The sequence below is a fragment of the Schistocerca nitens genome, chromosome 7 (assembly GCF_023898315.1).
Source record: "Schistocerca nitens isolate TAMUIC-IGC-003100 chromosome 7, iqSchNite1.1, whole genome shotgun sequence".
In the NCBI taxonomy this organism is placed as follows: Eukaryota; Metazoa; Arthropoda; class Insecta; order Orthoptera; family Acrididae; genus Schistocerca; species Schistocerca nitens.
The window spans coordinates 427,535,469-427,562,382 of NC_064620.1; the positions used below are offsets into that span (position 1 = coordinate 427,535,469).

At 42.7% G+C, this 26,914-nt stretch overlaps 1 protein-coding gene across 1 annotated transcript in view; it reads right to left on the bottom strand.

Moving 5' to 3' along the window:
* The window catches only part of LOC126195672 (tetraspanin-17), a 141,838-nt gene that overhangs the window by 27,313 nt on the left and 87,611 nt on the right, over positions 1-26,914 (bottom strand). The window contains exons 7-8 of the mRNA XM_049934298.1: positions 25,751-25,801; positions 4,566-4,676 (exon numbers count right to left, since the gene is read on the bottom strand). Coding sequence (XP_049790255.1) covers positions 4,566-4,676; positions 25,751-25,801 — 162 coding nt within the window. The remainder of the gene's footprint in view (positions 1-4,565; positions 4,677-25,750; positions 25,802-26,914) is intronic.

Consider the following 26,914-nt stretch of genomic DNA (forward strand, 5'->3'; position numbering starts at 1 on the left):
ATGCTGAAGATTAGATGGGTAGATCACATAACTAATGAGGAGGTATTGAATAGAATTGGGGAGAAGAGGAGTTTGTGGCACAACTTGACTACAGGAAGGGATCGGTTGTCGGGCATATTCTGAGGCATCAAGGGATCACCAATTTAGTATTGGAGGGCAGCGTGGAGGGTAAAAATCGTAGAGGGAGACCAAGAGATGAATACACTAAGCAGATTCAGAAGGATGTAAGCTGCAGTAGGTACTGGGAGATAAAGAAGCTTGCATAGGATAGAGTAGCATGGACAGCTGCATCAAACCCGTCCCAGGACTGAAGACCACAACAACAACTATTTTTTAGTTTTTAATCGTTTCGTGTACAGATCAGGAACAAAGAGGGAAAAACAAGAATGAAATACCAACAAGGAAGTGGTCGGATTAGATAAAGTATATGACAGGAATGAAGCCCTATAAATCGAAGAAGCAAAGACGGAAATAAAAGGAAGATTCTGGAGTAGGATCAAAATTCAGGATCAAAGGACACCAGTCACAAGATTAATGTCATTGTTATCCTCGGGGAAAGTGAGGAACATGTTTGTTGGACTTAATGAATGCAAACAACAGTCGCGTAAGCATACATTATAGACTGACAGAAAACCGAAGAAAGACGAAGATAATAAGGTGTACCTGAAAAGAGATTAGCGATTGTATGGAATGCATGGTCCCTTCTTTAGAGAGAACCATATTTGACTCGCAAAGGTCGAGGACAGGCCAAGAATCGATGGTCAAGTGCCGAATGCGCCCCGCGAGTGATACTGAGGCGAGAACAGTTCAGTCAGCATGTAAGCGGTTGTTCTAATGGCGTTAAAAATTATACCGCATGGTGACAAAGCGTCTTTACCAAAAGCTGATTATAAATACGGAGTGCCGATATTACGCGTTCGCGTCTACAGTGGCGTGCAATGGATTGCCGTGAGGATAACGTGTGCAAATTATTATAACACCATGTGACAATATTTCAATGTATCTGACCTGCTGTGTCGAGATTACACATTAACAGATGTGTACGACGATGGTGGTGACTCTTTTCAGTTATTTTAAACGAAAATATAAGAATTTCTCTTGGTGAAAACTTTCACTACCTTGATTAATGCATAACTTCCAATCTCAGAAACAGTGTTACTGAGCAGTAACAACTCCCGTAGCAGTTAAAACGGATTAGCCATTATCCATTAGGTCACGACCATTGAAAATAAAGGTGAGACTGTTACATTATTCAACCGCAAACAACAGCCAATTTAGTCGCGAGTGTTTCACGATAAACGTAACATCAAAATTAAGGGCCACGATGTAAACGAAATGAAATAATTCTGCCACCTTGGAAGCAGAATAACACCTGATGGCAGAAGCAAGAACGACATCAAAAGTAGACTAGCCCTGGCAAAGAGATCATTCCTGGTGAAAATATGTTTACTACTATCAACCATTCACCTTAATTTGAGGAAGAAATTTCCGAGAACGTATGTTTGGAGAACAGCATTGTATAGAAGTGAATCGTGGACCGTGGAAAAATCGACAGAGAAGAGAATCGAAGAGTGAAGTGCAGTGATGTAAAAGAAAGTTGAAAATTAGGCGGACCAATAACATAAGGTTCAAAGGGCTCTAAGCACTATGGGACTGAACATCTGAAGTCATCAGTCTCCTTCACTTAGAACTACTTAAACCTAACTAACCTAAGGACATCACATACATCCATGCCCGAGACAGGATTCGAACCTGCGACCGTAGCAGCAGCGCGGTTCCGAAATGAAGCGCCTACAACCGCTCGTCCACAACGGCCGGCAATAACATAAGGAATCAGGAGGTTCCCCACAGAATCGACGTGGACAGATCCTATGAAGACACTGACATGAATAACACACAGGATGATAAGACATTTGTTAAGACTTCAAGGAGTAACTTCTACGGTACTTGAGGAATCTGCAGAAGATAGAAACTTTTTGAGGAAGACAAAGATAGTCAAACATCGAAGAAATAATTTAGGACATTGTGTGCATGTGTTACGCTAAAATGAAGAGGTTGGTGCAGGAAATGAATTCGGGCGTGCCACATTAAGCCAGAGAGAAGATTGCTAAAATAAAAAATGGGCGGAGCCACGTTTTTATAACTTCAAGTCCTCGCTACTTAGTCTGCAGTTGGTGGCGGACACTCTATGGCGTTCACAGCAGTTCCGTGCACTGGACGGAGTTTATTTTATTTATATGTATGTTACCAACGACGACAAATGTTTAAGATTCATTGCTGCTTACTATGTCATTCGGTCTTATAAGCCATTTTTGTATTATGTTTTTCAGAAACTTGGTCTGATAATGGTTATTATAACCGAAGCCGTTTACCCGCAGTAAATAAATTGTGATTTGTAGTGTTGTTTCATATTTTCGCATATATATGACTGCATTTGCAGATCGTTTTGGCAAGTCCCCATGTCGTAAACAAATACTAGTTGATTCGAAGAAACATGCTTGTGTTGCATGCAATGTCAAAGACAGGCCGCATAGTGAGCCTAAGGAAGCAGCAGTGGAAACGTTTGACACCGTCGCTCAACAAACTGATCAGTCTCCAGTGAAATCCGTTCTCAAGAGTTCTGACAAAACCTACACTTCCTTGTTGCGATGTTACAATTTGCTTTCTGTATGATAATACAGTGGAGTTCACAAAAAAAAGTTCATCTCACTATGATTGAAATGCAGCTGAAATCGGGACAGAATCCTGAAACAGTGTATTATTAAACTAGCAACTGAGGGCAAGACAGGTAAATAGCTTGTGAAAAAGATCATACATGGTATAAAAATATACGTAATTTCTTCGCTTATTTTGTTGCAATACCCACAGCTTGTTTCACCAGCTATCGACGGGCCTAAAAAATTATATAATTTCATTAAAATATCGCTAGATGATTTTATATCATAGTAAATAAGGAAGTCTCTCATATTAACCATCTGGTAAAATAGTCTCCTCTTCGTATGCTACCATTAGCCAAAATTCCTATTAATATCTCAAAGTATTTATAAAATACGAGAGATGTTATGATTATTTTAGTCTCGCCGTATCATTCGTGCGCACAAAAGTTTGTGCGCTCCAAAAAATACTTTTTCTCAAGTTTTAACGAAAGATGTAGATCTCCTCCAAGTTTACAGGAAAATTCAGTGTATTAGCTACATCTCGTATACAGCACTGTATACCCTAACATACACCAAATGTAAAGTCATAGAGACTCACATTTTTCATTGGAAAATACTCGAATTTTGTTCAACGAGTCACTTAATTTCGAAATGTCATCATCATTAATGAAACGACAGGCTGTTCATCATGAAGATGAGATGTATGAGATCTATTTTACCAAATGGTTTCCTTGAAACTGCAGAACAGCCAGCACGTGTGTTCTCATTAACACAGTCTAGTGAGTCTAGTGAGTCTGCTACCTGCCACACCGAATTGTACAATATAGTATTTTGTCCTATGGGTACAGTGACTCCTTGCAAAAATTGTATTTTTTGTTCGATCTAACACCGTCCGGTGATGGACACACAGCGATCTGTACAGTTTATTGTAAATTTTAATCGTGTTGCTTGCAATATAATGTAACAACTAGATGATAACTGGTTTCGGTTGACTAGCGAACACAGTCAGGTCGTTCTTACACTATAATTGGTTCAAATTGTTCAAATGGCTCTGAGCACTATGGGACTTAACATCTGTGGTCATCAGTCCCGTAGAACTTAGAACTACTTAAACCTAACTAACCTAAGGACATCACACACATCCATGCCCGAGGCAGGATTCGAACCTGCGACCGTAGCAGTCGCGCGGTTCCGGACTGAGTGACTAACCTAAGGACCTCATACACATCCATGCCCTAGGCAGGATTCGAACCTGCGACCACAGCAGCAGCGTGGTTCCAGACTGAAGCGCCTATAACCGCTCGGCCACAGCGGCCGGCCTGTAATTGATAACTAAGTACAATGCTAACCAACGCATCATTAATAAGCGTTATTCTCAATATCCAAAGGCTGTTCAAAGCACGACTGTTAACGTACACATTCTCCTACTGGTTTAATACGCTAACAGTCTTGTTCTGGCCAGCCTCTGGATACTAACAAGTTACGCTTATTAATGATGTTATTGTGATTAGCGCTCTACTTTGTTACCTATTACAGAGCAAGAACGACCTGAGAATGGTTGCTGGTCAACCGAAACCACTTATCATCTAGCCTTTATTACAATACTGCGATCAAGACCATTCAAATTCGTCACAAACTGTGTTTTTTACTCACCTCTGACATGCTACATTTGATAATGTTTTCGTGGCATACCTGAACGCGGCAGTGTTACATTCGCGTACACAGCCGTTGGGTGAAGAACAAGAGATATTTGCAGCGACATACACGTGTCAGCCTTAGTCTCGCACAGGGAGCACGCGCAGTGTCCACGCCGTGAAACAAAGAGACATGCACGCAAGATGCAGGATGCAGAATGTACAGTGGACTTGCATGCAGTGCTGGAGGCGCCGGGACGCTGGTTATTGTTACCTGCAGCACCGCCACCCCTACGGCCGCGCCCGCCACGGGCACCAGGTTAGCCTCCACCCACTCCTCCCCCGCGCGCAAGCACCCTCTGTCATAGATGTTGCGCTCGCCAGACTGGACACACGAGCACCGGCAAGGTTAAGGCAGCCAAGCGCACAAGCACACGGACACAGGACACGACACGCACAAACACGCACGCACGCACGCACGTACCATACACGCGCGCGCTGTCCCGCACACACACACACACACACACACACAGGGAAGATAAGTTCGGTGGAGAAAATATTTCTCATCCTCTTAAAACGTCGCTTTGTAGGGCTGTACATGTCGCAAACTGGTATTAGGCAGATATGGAACCCTCCATCGCTATGTCAAGTCCGTGAGGTGATGTATATGTACTAGTCGTTCTTATCCAATCAGCACAGCGAGATGGGTCGACGCGTGAATAAACACAATAGCAAAGAAGGACTTACCGCGTTTTCACGTGCCTGTGACTACACTGTGCAAGCAGTTGCATGGATTGCAGATGCAGCAACCCTGTCTGTCCAATGTGTCTACACGAAACTGCGTAAGGCGGTGTAAGAGAAGTGGTTGTAAAACGATCCTAGCAGACACTGATTGGAGACGAGATTCACCCCTTGTAAACGAAAATCAGTTTCAAAACCGACAGCATTTCCTGCTGTCAGTCAATGCCGGTCCATCTCAGTCAGGTTCCGAGCAAACAATGCGAATGGAAATGCATGCCATGGACATTCAGAGTCTGTTAACTCACAGCAGGGGCTTATGTAGGCACCATTTAGTTCATGTTCGGTTCTTGAGAAAACCCGAGAAGCATGGTTTTTGGGCACCAAAACCGATCAGCCGATGCCAAGAATGATATGCACAGCTAATTGCTGAAATTTTTGCGATTTATTTCTAAGATCCCGATCAACCTAGAAGATTTTCTTGATATTTTTATGTTTCCGAGATAAAGCGATTCAAAGTAACCCTACTTGTACACTTAAAATACGGTGTGAGGCGAAAACGTATTTTACAAAGTGACGAGGCACGGATAAATATGCTGTACAACGTCTCAGTTAGCATCAGAAAGGTTCTGGGAACCCTATGTTGTTACTGCTCTGAAGCACAGGCAAAATTTTTGTGCACGTAAAGTCCGGTCTGCGGAGAAAAATTAGTTTGGCGTTATTTCAAATTCACTAAAATTTTACTGACTCGTACAGTTCTTTTCATATGAGTGACACTGCCTTCTGTAGTAGGGAAAAGAAGCAAACCAGCTGAAAATGCTTCTATCCCAGCATACAGACTACAATATGTTCCCGTTTAAAAGTCTGATTCAAAAGTGGGATACCAGCTGCTTCATTCTACCTTCCTCAGCACGTTTAAAAATTTTCCCAAATATTTTGTCATGCGAACATATATGCGCTTTTTTATTCTGAGAGAAAAGGCTGTGTGCAGAGGGAAAGAGACGGAAAAGTAACAAATACTGGAAGATAATAGACAGTGACTGCGGTATTGAAAGAGCGAATGATACAATGGCAGTGTGAGAGAAAGAGAGGGACACAGTGGCAGTGGAACATGTGTGAATGTCAGAGAACAGTCCTTGGCAAAGAGTGAAGAAACAGTGCCAGTGGGAGAGAAATAAATAGAAGTAAAACGTTGAAATGGATGAGTGCCATTGATAATGAGGGACAGTGTCTATTCTAATGACAATGAGGAACAGGGAAATAATGAGAGGGAGAAGACACAGGAGCAGTGGAAAGGAATGAATGAGAAAATAGCTATAAGAACAGCAAGTGGGAGACAATGTCAGCGAGAGGAGACAGTGATAATAGGACAGAACGATGGAGACTGTGGCTTTGAGACAGAAGACAGTGACAATTAGCGAGACACAAAGAGAGAGCGACTGTGAATTTGACTGAGTGAGTGGGAATGGGCAAGTGGGAGTGGATGGACATGAGCGACTTACGGGGATGCACTAGTGGATATGAGCGTCTCACAGTTGCGCGAGCTTGTGGGAGCGAGACGTGAGTTGACCGTTAGATACAGCTGGAATGTGTTCGCATTCCAAAATTTTCGGAAAATCTTTTAAACTGTGTTAAGAGAGGTTCAATGAGGCAGCTAGTACCCTTCTTTTCAGTCAGAATCTTTTACAGAGGAGCATGTTATATTTTTTGTGCTCCGATAGGAGCACTTTTCCGCTGGATTCTACATACTTGCTAACCAAGTGCTTTCCTTTCTTCAATATCTTCATGATGCGTATGCTGTGGGCATTCCCTTCTTCCAACATGACAAGAGCCATGTTCGCAGGGCCGCCCTCCGATTAGCTCGCTAAATCGCCCGCTCTTACGCTCACGAAAAATGCCTTGAACTATTTCGAACAGTGGGTAAAGCTTCCCCATAATTTCGTAGCTCTGTGAGATGTATTTTTCAATGAGTGTCTTTAGCTGCGTGTAGTAGTGCCAGACATTACCTACAGGATCAAGATAGCGCGATTTAGCGGGCCTGTCGACGTGTGGTGGGGTGCCTGAGTGTTCGCGAAACCAGCGACAAATGTTTGTAGCTCTGTGAACACGGCTGTCGTCATATTGGAAGACGGGACTGTTCACAGTGTATCAAAGATATAAGAGGGAGAATCAAATATAAGCTGGAATTTTTGTTTCACGCGCCTTTTTGTGAACGGAGAGCGGCGCGATCTCTGCTCATCGTTGTTTTCGTTTCCAGCGATTCTTCTCCACATCTAGAACGATGTCGTATCGTTTCTTTAGTTAGATTCACAATGTCGGAGCAATGAGTACGAGGTGCGGCTAGAAAAAAACCGGACTGATGCTGGAAAAAAACATTTATTTACAATTATTTACAATTTCATGTTATCGCCTTCAATGTACTCTCCTCCTCGGTCTCTACACCGCACCATACGAATTTTCCACTGTTCATAGCAATGCTGCAGATCATTTTCGGTAAGTCCATACATTACTTCCGTCGCTTTTTCTTTTACTGCTTCAGCAGTCTCAAATCTAGTTCCTTTCAAAGCTGACTTGACTTTAGGGAAAAGAAAAAAGTCACAGGGGGCCAAATCACGTGAGTAGGGTGGATGATCTAAGATGGGAATGTTGTGTTTTGCCAAAAACGTCTTCACTGACAACGCACTGTGAGCTGGGGCATTGTCTTGGTGAAGGATCCATGACTTTTTTCTCCACAAATCGTTCCGTTTTCTCCGTACTCGCTCACGTAGGGTAGCCAGGACGCTAATGTAGTAATGCTGATTCACTGTTTGTCCCTCTGGTACCCAATCAATGTGCACAATCCCTTTGATGTCAAAAAAAAAAAAACAATCATCATTGCCTTGAATTTCGATTTTGACATTCGTGCTTTTTTTTTTGTCGTGGAGAACCAGGAGTTTTCCAATGCATCGATTGGCGTTTAGTTTCGGGATCGTAAGTAAAAAACCACGATTCATCGCAAGTAATAACATTTTGTAAGAAGGTGGGATCACTTTCAATGTTTTCCAGGATGTCAGAACAAATCATTCTTCGGCGTTCCTTCTGTTCAATTGTGAGACACTTTGGAACCATTTTTGAACACACTTTGTTCATGTTGAAACTTTCATGAAGAATCTGCCTAACAATTTCCTTGTCAACTCCTGTTAACTCAGACACTGCTCTGATTGTTAAACGGCGATCTTGTCGAACAAGTTTACCGATTTTTTCAATGTTTGCATCAGTTTTTGCTGACAATGGTCTGCCAGTGCGAGTGTCATCACTGGTGTCTTCGCGGCCATCTTTAAATCGTTTAAACCACTCAAACACTTGTGTTCGCGATAAACAATCATCGCCGTACACTTGTTGTAACATTACAAACGTTTCACTTGCAGATTTTCCTAGTTTGAAACAAAATTTGATGTTAACACGCTGTTCTTTCTGTACACTCAACATTTTCCGACGCACAGACAAAACGTCAACTACTTAAAACAGACGCCACGGGCAGACTGAGTGCAGGAGGCAGATGAAACTCGAGCAGTAGGCGGAGCGAGTCACGTGACAGGCCACGCGACTTTCAGCCTTATTGCATTCGTTTTATTGTTTCACCAGTACTAGTCCGGTTTTTTTCTAGCCACACCTCGTATAGTCATCTGCTGCGCAACGTATTATGATTAAGCGCGTAAAACCGTCCGAAATTTGAAAAACAGTGGTGTGACAGTTCGGGGACAGCACACTACGGTAGACTCAAATGTACCGCAAAGCTAAAACAGTTTTTATGAAGACGAGAGGCCGTTGAGAATGCTCCTCACGGTCATCGCACCAGGACCACGGCATTGTTAGCCAGATTACAGAAGGCAATCGCCGAATAACAGTTCCCGAAATTGCTACTGAGGTTCGCATAAGACACGGTAGTGCTCACGCGATCAGTACTGCTCCGTCCGAACAAGCTCCGTAAGGTCCAATGGTAGCGCCTGACCTCCGACAGCCATCACTGGACGCGGATATGGAGGGGCATATGGCCACCATACCGCTGTCCTGGCCGTTGTCCGTGTTCGTGGCTGGAGCCGCTACTTCTCACTGCTTCTCAATCAAGCCCTCACAATGGCTGAGTACACCCCGCTTGCTAACAGCGTTCGGCAGACCCGGACGTTAACCCATCCTAGTGTTAGCCAAGACCAACGGCGGTTAACTTCGGTGATGTGATGGGAACCGGTGTTAACAGTGCGGCAAGGTCGTTGGCCGATCATTATTGAGAACCCCGCAATTCAGAAAATCCTCGCAAAGTGAATGACTCGTCTTCTCACCGCACAGCACAAATTGCGTAGTCTCGAAGTGCGCAAACGGCAATTGACGCGCTAAGAAACTGAAAGGGAGCATTTTGTGCACTGGACTGTCGCATGCGATGAAACGTGGGTGTACCATTACACCCAGAAATCGAAAAAAAGCAGCACGGAATCGCGCAAAAAGGGCAAAAGGATAAATCCGCACCTGTCAAAGCCAAAACCCGTCTCTCCGCGGGGAAGGTTATCGCAACAGTATTTTTTGATTTTAAAGGAGTTCTTCTCGTCGATTTTCGGCACGGGTGCCGTACTATGAACGGTGCACACTACTGCCAACTTTTACCTCAAACAAAACGAGCACATCGTCAGAAAAGGTGAGCCTTTCCAATCCGGGATGATAACGCTCAACTCCACACAGGTGCCCGAACTCAAGGAAAAATTCAGAAATGTGCTGGACCACAATAGAGCATCCTCTTCACAGTCTAGACTGAGAGCCCTGCGATTTTCATTTGTTTGCACCACTATAGCAAGCAGCTCGAGGACAAAGATTTGACGACGATGGCGCTGTGGGAAGTCTACGCGCGCAAATGGCTGGTGTCACAGCAGCTTTTATTCCACGAAACTGGGATCAAGAAACTGCCTATCCGCGGGGGGAAATGCGGTTTCTATTCAGGAGAATTCGGTACAGTCGGAGACTTGCATCATTTGAAAAGACACAAAATCGCGATTCGTCGTACCACATTACGCACCTCGAGTTAGCTATTGTTCAATTTGTGTTTTGTCCATTCAAGGCGTGCAGCTTATGTGTCGCTGTGAGAAACGGCCTCTTGCGGATTACCAGACTCAAAATGTCCACTGGACGCGGTTCCCTTTGCCGTGTTCGCTCAGAACTTGGATGAGATCGACCTCCGCTCACTCAGCACGTTGCTGTGGTTTGAAGCCGATTGTCATTGACAAGGCGTGACACTCAACTGCGCCAGTGTCGGCTAGGATCACCAGTCTTCTTAGTCGTGTTGCGTGGCAGCAAGTGGTCCATCATTCCATACGTTGGACAGTCCACCTTGCTATACCAGCCTTGTCTTCGCAGGTGACAATGTTCTCTGTTGGGCTTATTCCAACACTTGCGCGCTCGCATAGAGACACGCTACAGCATGTGGATTTTGTTACAGCGCACAGGGGAATTAATATATTACTTGAGAGAGAAATAAACTTTTCGAATGCAACTGACGATGCAGCGACTTCGGGAAGACCAAGCACTAAACACGGAGCAGCATGGGGAGTTTAGGCAGCTTCTGACGCAAATACGGTGTGGGAGAACTAGTTCCACATTCCACACAATAGGTGATGTTTTACAAGGGATGCCATTCTTCCCATTCCAATGAAGGAAGTAATTAGGCTTCAGTTTACCGTTCCGTTGACATCGTCGTAATTAAAGACGGAGCAATAGCTACTTCAGATCTGCAGGGGAGAAACTGGGTAATAAATCAACCGTGGCTTTTGCAAGGAGTCATCTCAATATTTATTTAAGGAAATTTAAATTCGAAATGCTGGAAGTGGTCTGGAATCTTCACTTTTCCCAAATGAAGGGCCATGCCTGCGTCAGCCGCCGTAACGCGTCTTATAAATCCAGCAATATTTCATCCAGGCATACGCACGATATCTTCATGTGACTGGTGCTGATGACTAGTCGAAAATAATAAGTCGCTAATTGCCAACCGTTACAAGAAGTTTACAGACAGCAGATAGCACTATTGTCATGCCCTTAAAATGTAGACAGCCTGTTCTCAAGCCAGAAACAACACATGGATTAGAAAAACAAGATTTCAGACGGGAGTTCAGGGAACGACAAAAAGACCTTTACGTTCGAAAATGTGGAACGCTGCTACAGACAGCACAGTAGGAAATCTGAAATGCTGAAGTTCTCAAAAGACTGCTTCTAAGGGCAATGGAGTGCAGTCAGACCATTTCAGATGATGCTGAAGGAATTACACTAGGATATGAGATACTGATAGTAGTGGACATTTTGTGCTACTTGGGCAGCGAAACACCTGAAGAAGGCAGAACTAAAAGTCGATGTAATATTTAGAAATAGAGAAATACGTTAACATCAATTATAACCTTACGTATTAGGAAGCCTTTTCTGAAAGTGTTTGATGAATGTACCTTTACGATTGGTTGCGATGAAAATAAAGTTGCTTTAAAATCTTCACGTAGGACAATCATTTCTTTGTGGAGCACTGACATGAGGAAGTTAAGATAATGATCCAGAGAGCCATGTTGTGGGCGGAGTTGGCACCACCTTCTGATCACGGATACGCTAACACGGCTGATCTAAAAAAAAATTCAGAGTTGAGAAGGAAGTTAGAAATTTTTGAACGAATATTGGCGCACGATCCAGATGTCTTTAGTAACAGTGCACTCCTGTGCTTGAATTCAGTACTTTTTTCATGACGGAACCTAATGTTGCTGGTGACAGTACAGTTAATAAACCCCTCTAATATTAAAACTCGCAGAGTATATTAATTTTGTGGACAATTTTATTCTTTTTATCTCCGGCTGTCGCTGAAACGCGATGTGGGCAATCTGGAGGGTAGCGTATGAGCTTCACAGAGACTTTTTTTCTGTTCCGCGGGACTGCTGAGCGGTATTACTGCGCATTTTTCTGCCAGACATGCTCATTTCGCAACGTGAACATTACCAGACGCACTACATTTAAAAAGAATTGCCAGACTTTTTCATTTTACATAGCATCTAACTGCGTAATAACTCATTATACAAAATTATGCTCTTTCATACGTTACTCAAACGTGACAAGACAACACTGTTCAGATTTAATTGCAAACCATCAGTAGTAAGTTTGAGAAGACTGCGTAACTGCACGAACGTAGTGTATAGAAAGCCAAGTCTCAGAGGAGTAATTACTCTCTGGGTCTGCCGTTGTCGTAAGCGAAACTAAACAATAAAAATATTGCTCGCGCGTTTTTGAAGGACGCGTTCATGAAATCTGACGACATTGCAGTCGTGTATTATCCCTTTTTCAGCGTAATATTTTCTTCACTTCCGACTTCCCTGGACGTGATACACTAAGCAACATCAAAAAAAGTTGATCTGTTTCATTCCACTGAGTGTGACTTAAACTGCGTCAAAAGTACAGAGAAAGAACAGGCTTACGATTACAATCAAGATTACAATGAGATTATGAAAAAAATATTTTATTTTACAAACCGATAATATCTGCATTTCCATCTCAGTACGTGGTTGTTACTCCGCTCACAACATGGCTATCAGGATTTTTGTCTTTACTGCCTCACGTCACTTCCCCACCAACAACTGGTTTTCCTTGTGATGTTTCAGAGCTCTATTACTTTCATTGTTGTTCTTGTAGTCTTTGTCCTGAAGACTGGTTTAACGCAGCACGCCAGTGTATGCTGTGCAAGTGTTTTCATCCCTGAGTAAGTACAACAACATACATCAGTTTGGACATGATTACTGTAGTAAAGCCTTGGTCACCCTCTATTATTTGAATCCCGCCACACTTCCGTCCTTGCTATTCCTTGACGACTTAAGATATATCCTATCACACCTTCTTTTAATCAAGTTGTGCCGTAAATTTTTATTCACAATTTGTTTCAATGCTTCCTCGTTAGTTATCCGATCTATGCATCTAATCTTTACCATTTCCTGTGGGATCGTATTTTAAGAGCTATCCACCTCTTGTCTACTCCGTTTACCATCCACGTTTTAAATTACAGTTCTCAACTGTGAAGACTGTTCAGATGCAATTTTCCACGTCTGCTTAACTCCTACAACGTACACTATGTGATCAAAAGTATCCGGACACCTGGCTGAAAATGACTTATATGTTCGTGGCGCCCTCCATCGGCAATGCTGGAATTCAATATGGTGTTGGACCAGCTTCTACTCTCGCAGACATACGTTCAATCAGGTGCTGGAAGGTTTCTAGTGGAATTGCAGTCCATTCTTCACAGAGTGCTGCACTGAGGAGAGGTATCGATGTCGGTCGGTGAGGCCCGGCATGAAGTCGGCGTTCCAAAACATCCCAAACGTGTTCTATAGGATTCAGGTCAGGATTCTGTGCAGGCCAGTCCATTACAGGGTTGTTACTGTCGTGAACCACTCCACCACAGGCCGTGCATTATGAACAGGTGCTCGATCGTGTTGAAAGATGCAATCGCCATCTCCGAATTGCTCTTCAACAGTGGGAAGCAAGAAGGTGCTTAAAACATCAGTGTAGGCCTGTGCTGTTATAGTGCCGCGCAAAACAACAAGGGGTGCAAGACCCCTCCATGAAAAACACGACCACACCATAACACCGCCGCCTCCGAATTTTCCTGTTGGCGCTACACACAGTGGCAAATGACGTTCACCTGGCATTCGCCATACCCACACCCTGCCATCGGATCGCCACATTGTGTACCGCTATTAGTCACTCCACACAAGGTTTTACCACTGTTCAATCGTCCAATTTTTTACGCTCCTTACACCAAGCGAGGCGTCGTTTGGCATTTATCGGGGTGATGTATGGCTTATGTGCAGCCACTCGACCATGAAATTCAAGTTTTCTCACCTCTTGCCTAACTGTCATAGTACTTGCAATGGATCCTGATGCAGTTTGGAGTTCCTGTAAGGTGGTCTGTATAGATGTCTGCTATTACACATTACGACCGTCTTCAACTGTCGGCGGTCTCTGTCAGTCAACAGACGAGGTCGGCCTGTACGCTTTTGTGCTGTCCCTTCAGTTTTCCACTTCACTGTCACATCGGAAACAGTGGACCTAGGGGCTGTTTAGGAGTGTGGAAATCTCGCGTACAGAGGTATGATACAAGTGATACCCAAACATCTGACCACGTGAGTTCCGAGGAACGCCCCATTCTAGTCTAATGACTACTAAGGTCACTGATATGGAGTACATGGCAGTAGGTGGCAGCACAATGCCCCTAACATGAAAAACGTATGTTATTGGGTGTGTCCGGATACTTTTAATCACACATCTATGTAATAGAATGGGAGAGTGTTCAGAAGACCAATCACATAAAGTTCTAGTCTGATGAACTTTTCTGCTGTCGTCTCTATGTGCTTGGCCTCTTGAGAGGTGATCGACTATAAATATACTGCCCATCGCAATGTTCTCTTGTTAACAGGTTGGGATGGACCTTCATCCGCTGCCTGCAGCAGATCCTGTCGGGTTGGGAAGAGTTATTGATTCACAAGCCGTCAAACTTGTCTCCGGTCCCTCTCAGTCAGATAATTTTACCGAACACAATTATGACGTCGTCTTACGTGGCCACGTGTGTTACGCCGTTGCCTTAGACAAGCCGGACACACCGCAGCGAAACACCAACAAGTACAGCGACTTCACACACCACATGGCATGGGCACTGCTGAACTCAATTTCACTTTCTGTCACTTCCTTACAGTTACCCACATTTACATACAATGTTCGCTTGAAACACAAACGTTTCACTGATCGCTACTGCCTTATGCTCACGTAGAGGCAGTGCGCGAAAAGTTCATCACTCGACTCTATCGCTGCACCATCTGTAAAGGCTTAACGATTCATCTGTGCGTGCGCACTGCGGTGACAAATCTTTTGTCCGGCGAGCTCATCTCATTTCCTGAACTAATCCCTTCGGCATGACTCCAGACAATTCAACTACATTCCATTATCTTTGTTTGATTTTCATTTCTGTTAATCTCAAAACCGCTTTCCTAGATTTCGTTCAGTAGGTCTTCGGACCCCCCCCCCCCCCTCCATGAACCATGGACCTTGCCGATGGTGGGGAGGCTTGCGTGCCTCAGCGATACAGATAGCCGTACCGTAGGTGCAACCACAACGGAGGGGTATCTGTTGAGAGGACAGACAAACGTGTGGTTCCTGAAGAGGGGCAGCAGCCTTTTCAGTAGTTGCAGGGGCAACAGTCTGGATGATTGACTGATCTGGCCTGTAACACTAACCAAAACGGCCTTGCTGTGCTGGTACTGCGAACGACTGAAAGCAAGGGGAAACTACAGCCGTAATTTTTCCCGAGGGCATGCAGCTTTACTGTATGATTAAATGATGATAGCGTCCTCTTGGGTAATATATTCCGGAGGTAAAATAGTCCCCCATTCGGATCTCCGGGCGGGGACTACTCAAGAGGATGTCGTTATCAGGAGAAAGAAAACTGGCGTTCTACGGATCGGAGCGTGGAATGTCAGATTCCTTAATCGGGCACGTAGGTTAGAAAATTTAAAAAGGGAAATGGATAGGTTAAAGTTAGATAAGTGGGAATTAGTGAAGTTCGGTGGCAGGAGGAACAAGACTTCTGGTCAGGTGACTACAGGGTTATAAACACAAAATTAAATAGGGGTAATGCAGGAGTAGGTTTAATAATGAATAGAAAAATAGGTTTGCGGGTAAGCTGCCACAAACAGCATAGTGAACGCATTATTGTGGCCAAGATAGATACGAAGCCTACGCCTACCACAGTAGTACAAGTTTATATGCCAACTAGCTCTGCAGATGACGAAGAAATTGAAGAAATGTATGATGAAATAAAAGAAATTATTCAGATAGTGAAGGGAGACGAAAATTTAATAGTCATGGGTGACTGGAATTCGTCAGTAGGAAAAGGGAGAGAAGGAAAAGTAGTAGGTGAATATAGATTGGGGGTAAGAAATGAAAGAGGAAGCCGCCTGGTAGAATTGTGCACAGAGCACAACTTAATCATAGCTAACACTTGGTTCAAGAATCATAAAAGAAGATTGTATACATGGAAGAAGCCTGGAGATACTGACAGGTTTCAGATAGATTATATAATGGTAAGACAGAGATTTAGGAACCAGGTTTTAAATTGTAAGACATTTCCAGGGGCAGATGTGGACTCTGACCACAATCTATTGGTTATGAACTGTAGATTAAAACTGAAGAAACTGCAAAAAGGTGGGAATTTAAGGAGATGGGACCTGGATAAACTGAAAGAACCAGAGGTTGTACAGAGCTTCAGGGAGAGCATAAGGGAACAACTGACAAGACAGGGGGAAAGAAATACAGTAGAAGAAGAATGGGTAGCTTTGAGGGATGAAGTAGTGAAGGCAGCAGACGATCAAGTAGGTAAAAAGACGAGGGCTAGTAGAAATCCTTGGGTAACAGAAGAAATATTGAATTTAATTGATGAAAGGAGAAAATATAAAAATGCAGTAAATGAAGCAAGCAAAAAGGAATACAAACGCCTCAAAAATGAGATCGACAGGAAGTGCAAAATGGCTAAGCAGGGATGGCTAGAGGACAAATGTAAGGATGTAGAGGCTTATCTCACTAGGGGTAAGATAGATACTGCCTACAGGAAAATTAAAGATACCTTTGGAGAAAGGAGAACCACTTGTATGAATATCAAGAGCTCAGATGGAAACCCAGTTCTACGCAAAGAAGGGAAAGCAGAAAAGTGTAAGGAGTATATAGAGGGTCTGTACAAGAGCGATAAACTTGAGGACAATATTTTGGAAATGGAAGAGGATGTAGATGAAGATGAAATGGGAGATATGATACTGCGTGAAGAGTTTGACAGAGCACTGAAAGACCTGAGTCGAAACAAAGCCCCGGGAGAAGACAACAGTCCATTAGAACTACTGACAGCCTTGGAAGAGGCAGTCCTGACAAAACTCTACCATCTGGTGAGCAACATGTATGAGACAGGCGAAATACCCTCAGACTTCAAGAAGAATATAATAATTCCAATCCCAAAGAAAGCAGGTGTTGACAGATGTGAAAATTACGGAACTATCAGTTTAATAAGTCACAGCTGCAAAATACTAACGCGAATTCTTTACAGACGAATGGAAAAACTGGTAGAAGCGGACCTCGGGGAAGATCAGTTTGGATTCCGCAGAAATGTTGGAACACGTGAGGCAATACTAACCTTACGACTTATCTTAGAAGAAAGGTTAAGGAAAGGCAAACCTACGTTGTAGACTTAGAGAAAGCTTTTGACAATGTTGACTGGAATACTCTCTTTCAAATTCTGAAGGTGGCAGGGGTAAAATACACGGAGCGAAAGGCTAGTTACAATTTGTAAAGAAACCATATGGCAGTTATAAGAGTCGAGGGACATGAAAGGGAAGCAGTGGTTGGGAAGGAAGTGAGACAGGGTTGTAGCCTCTCCCCGATGTTATTCAATCTCTATATTGAGCAAGCAGTGAAGGAAACAAAAGAAAAATTCGGAGTCGGTATTAAAATCAATGGAAAAGAAATAAAAACTTTGAGGTTCGCCGATGACATTGTAATTCTGTCAGAGACAGCAAAGAACTTGGAAGAGCAGTTGAACGGAATGGATAGTGTCTTGAAAGGAAGATATATGATGAACATCAACAAAAGCAAAACGAGGATAATGGAATGTAGTCGAATTAAGTCAAGTGATGCTGAGGGAATTAGATTAGGAAATGAGACCCTTAAAGTAGTAAAGGAGTTTTGCTATTTGGGGAGTAAAATAACTGATGATGGTCGAAGTAGAGAGGATATAAAATGTAGACTGGCAATGGCAAAGAAAGCATTTCTGAAGAAGAGAAATTTGTTAACGTCGAGTATAGACTTAAGTGTCAGGAAGTCGTTTCTGAAAGTATTTGTATGGAGTGTAGCCATGTATGGAAGTGAAACATGGACGATAACTAGTTTGGACAAGAAGAGAATAGAAGCTTTCGAAATGTGGTGCTACTGAAGAATGCTGAAGATTAGATGGGTAGATCACATAACTAATGAGGAAGTATTGAACAGGACTGGGGAGAAGAGGTGGCCCAACTTGACTAGAAGAAGGGATCGGTTGGTAGGACATGATCAAGGGTTCACCAATTTAGTATTGGAGGGCAGCGTGGAGGATAAAAATCGTAGAGGGAGACCAAGAGATGAATACAGTAAGCAGATTCAGAAGGATGTAGGCTGCAGTGGGTACTGGGAGATGATGAAGCTTGCACAGGATAGAGCAGCATGGAGAGCTGCATCAAACCAGTCTCTGGACTGAAGACTACAACAACAACAACACCAAAAAAATTATTACCTAACTTTATTTGTTTGAAGCGGTAATTAAAACTTTATGACTACCTCTCACAAATACTAAAAATTTAGATGTTCCTTCAGTCTGTCTTCTATGATTATTCGGTCAGTATTGCTTGTCATGTACCTATATTTCTCTGGATCGAAATTAACCTTCCCGTATGTCGTTTCTTATAGCTTTTTTCATCTTCGAAATTGCACCGCAAAATATCTGGGACTAACTATCCAGAGCGACCTTATGTGGAATGACCAGACAAAACAATTAGCAGGAATGGCAGAATGCTAGACTAAGATTCATAGGAAGCATCTTAAGGAAATTTAACTACAATTAATTAATTACAAGGCGCTTGTTCGACCGATTCTTGAGTACAGTTCATCAAACTTGGATGATTACCGGGAAGACTGTTAGAAGGGACCATTTACCAAAGCGATACAGAGATGTTCAACAAACTCCAGTGGCAGACGCTACATGAGGTTTACTATTGAAATTTCGAGAAGCTGCTTTCCGGGAAGAGTGGAACAGCATACTACTAGTACTACTACTACTAGTACTACTACTACTACCACCACCCACGTGGTGGTTGTTGTGGTCTTCAGTCCAAAGAATGGTTTTATGCAGCTCTCTAAGCTACTCTATCCTGTACAAGGCTCTTTATTTCGGAAGAACTACTGAAACTTACATCCTTCAATATTTGCTTACTACATTCATCTGTTGGTCTCCCTCTGCAATTTTTACCCCCTCCCCACCCCATACTTCCCTCCAATACTAATTGGTGATTCCTTGATGCCTCATAACGTGTCTTATCAACTGATTCCTTATTTTAGTCAATTTACGCCACAAATTTGTTGTCTTCGCAATTCCGTTCAGTATCTCCTCATTAATTACGCTATCTACGCATCCAATCTTCACCATTCTTCTGTAGCACCAGAATTCAAAAGCCTATATTCTCATCTAATCTAAACTTTATATCGTGCTCGTTTTACCTCCTTATGGCTCCACTTCACACACCTACCTTGAGAAAAAGACTTCCTGACACTTAAATCTAAATTCGATGTTGAAAAATTTCTCTTCTTCATAAATCTTTTCTTTCCATTGCCAAACTAAATTTTATATCCTCTCTACTTCGGCCGTCATCAGTTATTTTGCTGCCCAAATTCCTTTCCCCTAGTAAAATATGCTTCTAATTCCTTACATTTGCCCTCAAGCCATTCCTGCTTACACATTTTGCACTTCCTGTCAGTCTCATTTTTTAGACGTTTGTTTCTCCCTCGCCTGCTTCTTTTGTCGAAGTTTTACATTTTCTCCTTTCATCAATTAAATTCAATATCTCCAGTGACAGTCAAGGACTTCTTCTAGGCCATGTCGTTTTACCTATTTGATCCTCTGCTGGCTTCACTATTTCATCTCTCAAGACTACCCACTCGTTTTCTATTGTATCCCTTTCACCTGTTTTAGTCAGCCGTTGACTAATGCTCTCTCTGAAACTTCCAACGACGTCTCATTGTTTCAGTTTATCTAGGTCCCATCTCTCTAATTTCCTACCTTGTGGCAGTTTCTTCAGTTACAATCTACGGTTCATAACCAATAACTTGTTCAAAAAATGGTTCAAATGGCTCTGAGAACTATGGGACTTAACATCTATGGTCATCAGTCCCCTAGAACTTAGAACTACTTAAACCTAACTAACCTGAGGACATCACACAACACCCAGCCATCACGAGGCAGAGAAAATCCCTGACCCCGCCGGGAATCGAACCCGGGAACCCGGGCGTGGGAAGCGAGAACGCTACCGCACGACCACGAGATGCGGGCCAATAACTTGTGATCAGGGTCCATATCTGCCCCTATGAATGACTAACAATTTAAAACCTGGTTCCGAAATCTCTGTATTACCATTATATAACCAACTTGAAACCTCCCGGTGTCTCCAGGTTTCCTCCACGTACACAACCTTCTTTCACGTTTCTTAAAACAAGTGTAATCGATGATTAAATTATGCTCTGTGAAAAATTCTACTTCATACATCGCGGGAAATGGCCACGGTGAGAAAATTTGATAAATTAGAACTAACACAGCGGCTTTATCTACAATCACTCTTCCCACGTGCCATTTTCGAGAGACATAAGGGAGTGAAGATCAGTCAGTGGAGCCAGAAGTACACTCCGCCACACACCATCATGTGGCTTGCGGATTATGGTTGTAGATGTAGATTTGCAGTCTTTGGGGTGCGCTCATGTTGCTGTATTAGCATGCAAGATCGTGGTTTTCGCTGCCCACATATTAGTATTTAAAATTCCAAAACAAGTTCTGTGGCTGCTGCATCTAGTTAGGTGAGAAAGACAGTTAGGCGCCGCTCGAGGTGGCCACGTAGCAAAAACAGCTGTTACTATCCGCGAGCGTGGCGGCGCAAGCCCCGTGTTAGTGCCCAAAGTGGAGAGCTGGGTTAATACGAGTTAGGCTGCGGGATGCTGGGTGCAAGCTGGGCATTCGGTTACGGAGCTGCAATCCCGCAGTCGGGTAAGAATTCCAGCCAGCCACGGCAGCAAGTTCTAATTGGGAAACGGCCGGCCGCAGAGGCGGAGGAAGTAATTTAAACAGTGGCCCTTGCAACCGCGGCTGGCTGCCTGCCAAGGGCCTGCAATCATGGCCACAAATTGCAGTATCCATTTCGCGCCACGCGCAGACGCACACAAACAGACACACTGCGATTAATGGGCAGAGAGGAATGGGACAGGGAAGAAACACACAAAAGCAGAAACCCGCACACCAACACATATCACAATCCAAAATAGCTAATTTATTTCATGTTATCAACTTAAAAAGTACAGTATTCTGGGTGGCCATAAATTATTCTCTCAATTAAAGCTTTTCTCATATTTCCTTTCCTACTGTAAGGCTACTACCGTCAATAGTGATATGACGTACTCAATTGTACACTTTACGCATCACTGATTCTCCGGAGTATTCGGAATGCGCCTTTTCAGGCAGGAGGCAATTGTCTTGCTGTTTCATTCAACAATGCCCTAGTGTTCCCGCTCACGTGCCTTTATATGATGCGAGGGCGAGGGCAGTCGTCTTCCAGGTATCGCGTGGAACAGACATATGCAGTTGAGTCGTATCAGTGATATGTGAATTGGTTACAGATGTTGATGAGCTGTGTGCCCGGTAGTTTTCCGTCGAACGGTAGGGTAACAGTGTATCATTAATCCGTTCACTCATGGAGTCACAACCCCCTACCCCCCTCCATTAAAATTTCCCATCCCGTACTGCTCTACGTGGGATCACATTAAAGACACAGCTTACGGAACGAAAATTAAGAACTTGCCAGAATTATGGAATAGTTCTGGAAATGATGTATACTCAGTAATAGTGGACGTAATTCCCAAAACGTTGAATGAATACGTAAATTCAATGTTATCAGGACACCCTAGAAATCTTTTACAGACTAATAACTCGCACTGAAAACGTTTTCAGTTTATGACGTAACATAAAACTTGTCTCTGTTTCCCTTTCTGCATTACAGTTACCGTAATATGTAATCAAGTCAATAATTTATGACCACCCTGCACATAAACATAATAATATATCTGTTTTCTTTTTCTCCATCGAATTTATTTAAAACACGACCATTGCTTCACCAAAATAGAGAATTTGAAAATCAATTATTACAGAATCGCCTGATATTTCACGCACCTGCATATCACCTACCTTACTTCGCCTGTCTCCTCTCTATAAATCGATGATGAGCTTAAAATCGAGCATACCGTTCGATATGGTACTTCGTGGATCCAGAACACAATCTAATACACACAGATTGCGAATCTACAAATATTTTATGAGTATGACAATAAAATATGTGAATGTTTACAACTTATTTCAGTCGAGTCTTATTTCAGTTTCGATCAAATGCATTTCTATCCTTTATTTTTATATATTTTAGATGCCAATTGCCTGGTTGTGGACTTTTTTTTATTTATCTTAACATGTTTCACCTACTCGCATAAGGATTTCCAAGCAGGTTTCAATTACTTCGAATTTCCTGTGGAAGTGATATGGTGCATTCCATTATATGTGCTCCATGGAGTGTAAAGTTATGTAATGGACATATAATATTTATCCACAATGTTACAGACCTCTCGCGACTTTTTCCATTTTATACTGAATAATCCTAAAAGTAGTTCCTATCTTTCACAATAATATTCAACATGTACATATACTCTGCATTAAGTATCATCTGTATACAGTATTGATCTGCTCTCTGAATGCTTCTATTATTTAGATTCAGCACCACAGTATGCTCCTCAGAGACAATATTCTGAGGTGTTTTTCCGCCCCCTCCCCCCCCCCCCCCCACCCCGGTCAACTATTATACTTATGCTATCAAACGAATACTAGGAAACGATTTCCATCAAAAGGCTGAAACATTTGTTAATCTGTGTTTGAAACGTCCACACTGAAGAATCGTCCGCAAATTTCACCTGTGGGAAGTTGTTTGCTTTCTGAGAATTCCTTCCAGATAATTTTTAACGACGGACGCATTCACCAAAATCCAGAATTTCTTTTGTTGGTAGTTTATGGAATTCTCGTTTCGAGACAGATATTTAACAACACTGAGCCTTTCGAAAGACGATACCTCCCAATAAATAACTGTGAATAATATTTTTATACATCCCTGAAGGCAGAGCCCGTACCTTCGGTCCGTAAGGACTGCGAGTATCGAGACATTGAGAGGATATTGTTTTCCTTCGTCTACGTAACCTTATCTTGGTAGCAAACTCTAATATCTTTGAGATGAAACCCAATGCCCTTTGGAAAGCTCCAAAGCAGACCTATCTGTCAACAGTTGTGAACGCAACTGCTCCACTAAAATTCTTAAAAAGAACTGAAATGCATGCGTGTGTCCTATTCTGAAAATACGTCAACATCACTGGCGCTCAAATTATGAGGCTTGTTTGCTACGTCCTGTATAAAAGTGATCTATGATTTTCGCTAGTGAAAACAGTACACTATTTTTCTACAGTCTCTCCATCGATTATGCACACAGCTTAACAAAGCTCCCTTTTTTTTTCATCCCATAAGTAGATTTTGTAAAATTCTGCGTAATACGACGTTGTGGAAGTGATGCCGTCTTAGTCTGCTACCTATATCTTCCACCAACTCAAATTTTCATGTTACAGGACATGCGAAAATTTTTTATCGAGTAAGATGGGAAAGGATCAGTTAGAATAATAAATGATGCCCTTTTGTCATAGCGAGTGCTACTGCGTTGGTTGGAGCGTTATACTCGTGAAAGACCAGTCCTGTTTCAGTCGACGTCCCGCACAGACGATTTAGTAATGAAGGGTATTACGGCCTATCTAAGGTTCTGCACTGAACCAATAACGTAGCACATTAAGGCTAGCTATTGTTTTGTCTCTGTCCAAGAAATCTATCAGGATGATGTCCTCCAAATCAGAAGTAGCAGTAGCCATCGTCTGCCCATGTTTCGAAAATGCAGTCTGACAAACACTCGCATTCGTAAGAGGCAGCGTTAAAATCTTCATTTCTCAATCCAGATTTAAGTTACTTGCAATTTCCGCAAAACACTTAAGATGAATACCGTGTTGTTTTCAAAACAACACGTCCGAAGTCCTGTTACATCCTTGTCCAATGCGAGATAGAGCTGCATCTCTGACGATCACGTTATTGGTGGAGCGTTAGACCCGTATCACCCTGTTTTACTCTCAGGAGTATTTGTCCATAGTTTTGATTTATGCGTCGACTCTGGAGTGTCCTAGAATCAAAATTCATTAACAGCCAGGAATCTATGTGAAATTTCCTGGCTGTTGCGTGTATTTATCGACAGATTGTGCTTTGAAATGTTCTCCCGCATCCATTACCGGTCGAAAGTAGGTAGTAAGCCTCAGTTACGTTTTATGTGCTTTGTAGATTCTTCGATTATACGTTTTGTCGCTGGGATTCCAATAAATGAATACTACAAACGTTTTAAGATTATTGTTATGTGTGGTACTTAAGAGTTTATGTTGCGTTAAATAAATAGTGCTTTCACACGACATTCTGTAATTCCGAGTTCGCGAATCACAAACCAGAACGACTATATCGTGTGCCAGAACTACTGCATCGCGCCCCAGTACGATAAAATCCACCTTACATAAGTTTTCGCGTCGCCCGCTCCGTGCAGAACTATTCTTTCCCTGCATCACGCAGCCTTCAACCTCAAATTAGGTCGGCTCTTGGTGAGGAGAGATGTAGACAGCAAATCATCACTTATATCACCGTTATATCTGTGCTGTGCAAATTCTTTGAACATTCACGGTACCTTCTAGTTCGAGCAAAAGAATGATACAAATATTCTTTTTCTCAGTTGAGTCTTATGTAAGTAATCAACCATTGTATCTTGTGTTAAGTGACAAGTATTTTCACGCAAGAACATGCCTATACAGTTATTCATCTCGTACACTTTCATTTTGAAATTTTCCGTTACACATAGTGACGTCCAGTGACAGACCGCTTATCGTTTCAACCTCGTTGCCTCCGACGCAACTCATCAATACACGTTCAAATAGATGTCGCTTACGGCTCCAGGCTCAAATCAAATCCATCCACATCGTTTCTGGACAGAAAAAAAAGCTGCTTCTTCCTTTTTACCCTATTTCGTATATCACAGATCTCGTTAAGCCGTTGAAATAGCAGCCAATGAATAACTGCAGTTCATATACATTTGAGACTTTCGAAGGCTTTTTGAAGTTGATTACGAATACCAGACCATTTTACTAAGAATTCTTGATCTTTCACAGAACTTTACTGCACTTATCGAACAACTGTCGTAAGTATTCACCACAAGCGTAAATAATATGGTAAAATTACGTAGGATACTTCCAGCAGTGTACCTCTCCAGCAGAGGATCATGTATCCTTTGTCCTTTCTTCCTCAATTAATTTGTCTTTACATTGTTTCGTTCCTAGTTATTCCAGTGTGATGAGAGTATTGAGTTTCGTTACGCTCCACCCATCACAGGCCCAGAGAAAGGAAGCATTTCATTGCCCCTGTCTGATACAAAGCGCGCAGCGCTGATCGCTGCGTCTTACCGGTAACGAGCCGCGTTTGCAAGTTCGCCTCTCCATTCAAAGATGAAACAATGGTCAGTTTTAAATTACTCAGTCATTAAGTCGAAACAAACTTCATCATCTGCTTTTACTGGTGAAGTACAAGATGGTTGAAAACTACATCAGAAAAGTTTTCTGCCCATGTACCATCTATGATACGGGTGTTAGTTAGAGATGGCATATTATTTCACTGATACAGGCTTCTGTTACTTAGATTTTGGAACTCTGCAGAATATGTATAGAATCAAGCTATTTGGCAATGCAGATACTCACATAACCTGGTTTCCTGACGTCATATCCGCATTGTTTGTTCTTGATAATTTCCTGTAACAACAAGAAATGCTCAAAACAGAAAATACATTAAAATGTGAATAACATGTTTCAGTGTTTATTAGAGTAACTGGAAAGGTACGTCGTTCCACTACGTGAAACCGAATAAAATTCAATAAACTCATCAGCTTAAAAATTGAAAACTTTTTAAAAATAAGTGTTGACACGCATCCATTCTTATTCCAGCCACAAATTTTCTAAAAGAAATTTAAATCTCATGTTGTATCGACAAGCCACAAGAATGAAACAGAAGGCTGGTCGTGCCAGAAAGGATGCCCATGGTATAGGGGTACCACTGCGAGAAAGCGAAGACGAAGCCCTTATGTTTGGCACGACGTGACGCCCTGTCATATACGCCCAATATGACAGTCCCCTTCACCAATTTACAATCTGCGCCTTATTTCTTCAATAATACTTCAAAGATCCGCCTCAGTTGCGAAAAGGTACTGGTCTTTACCCAGGTTTCAGCTACAGTAAATAAACTAATACATGCCAGAATAAGGCACGGTCAAACATAAAAAGCTAAAGTACCGTGGTACCATGTCAAGCTACGTTACTTAGCTGAGGAACAGCCCGCGCCCCACTTCATGGAAAGCAGTCGGTTAGCCGCGGACGCTGCGTTGGAACTCCAACGCGTTGGAACTCTAGCTGAAACATCTTTGGAGTACTAATTTATCACAGTTGCTGACAGGGCTGCAACATGTTAAAAATCCTTATTTCTTCGATGAAGGCTGATCTTTGAGGGGGGAGGGGCGGTAATCACCTGGCTACGCTCATGAGCATACTGTTCTTGCTAATAGCAAGCAGAAGCTCAACTGCATCACAAGTAATTTAACAACGCAATTTGGGAAAATCCACGAGAGGTGTTCCACATGGGAAATAAAAATAAATAATGAAACGACGTCAGTGAACTGCAAGTTCATACTGAACGGAGGCACTTGCACCTCCATTATCAGTCAATCTGAACTCCATCCAAATATGCCTCTGAAGGTCCGACAGTATCAACAGATCACGATGTCACCCTCAGTCGATAGGCGTCATCGGATGCGGATATGGAGGGGCATGTGGCCAGCACACTGCTGCCCCAGCCGTTGTCAGTTTTCGTGA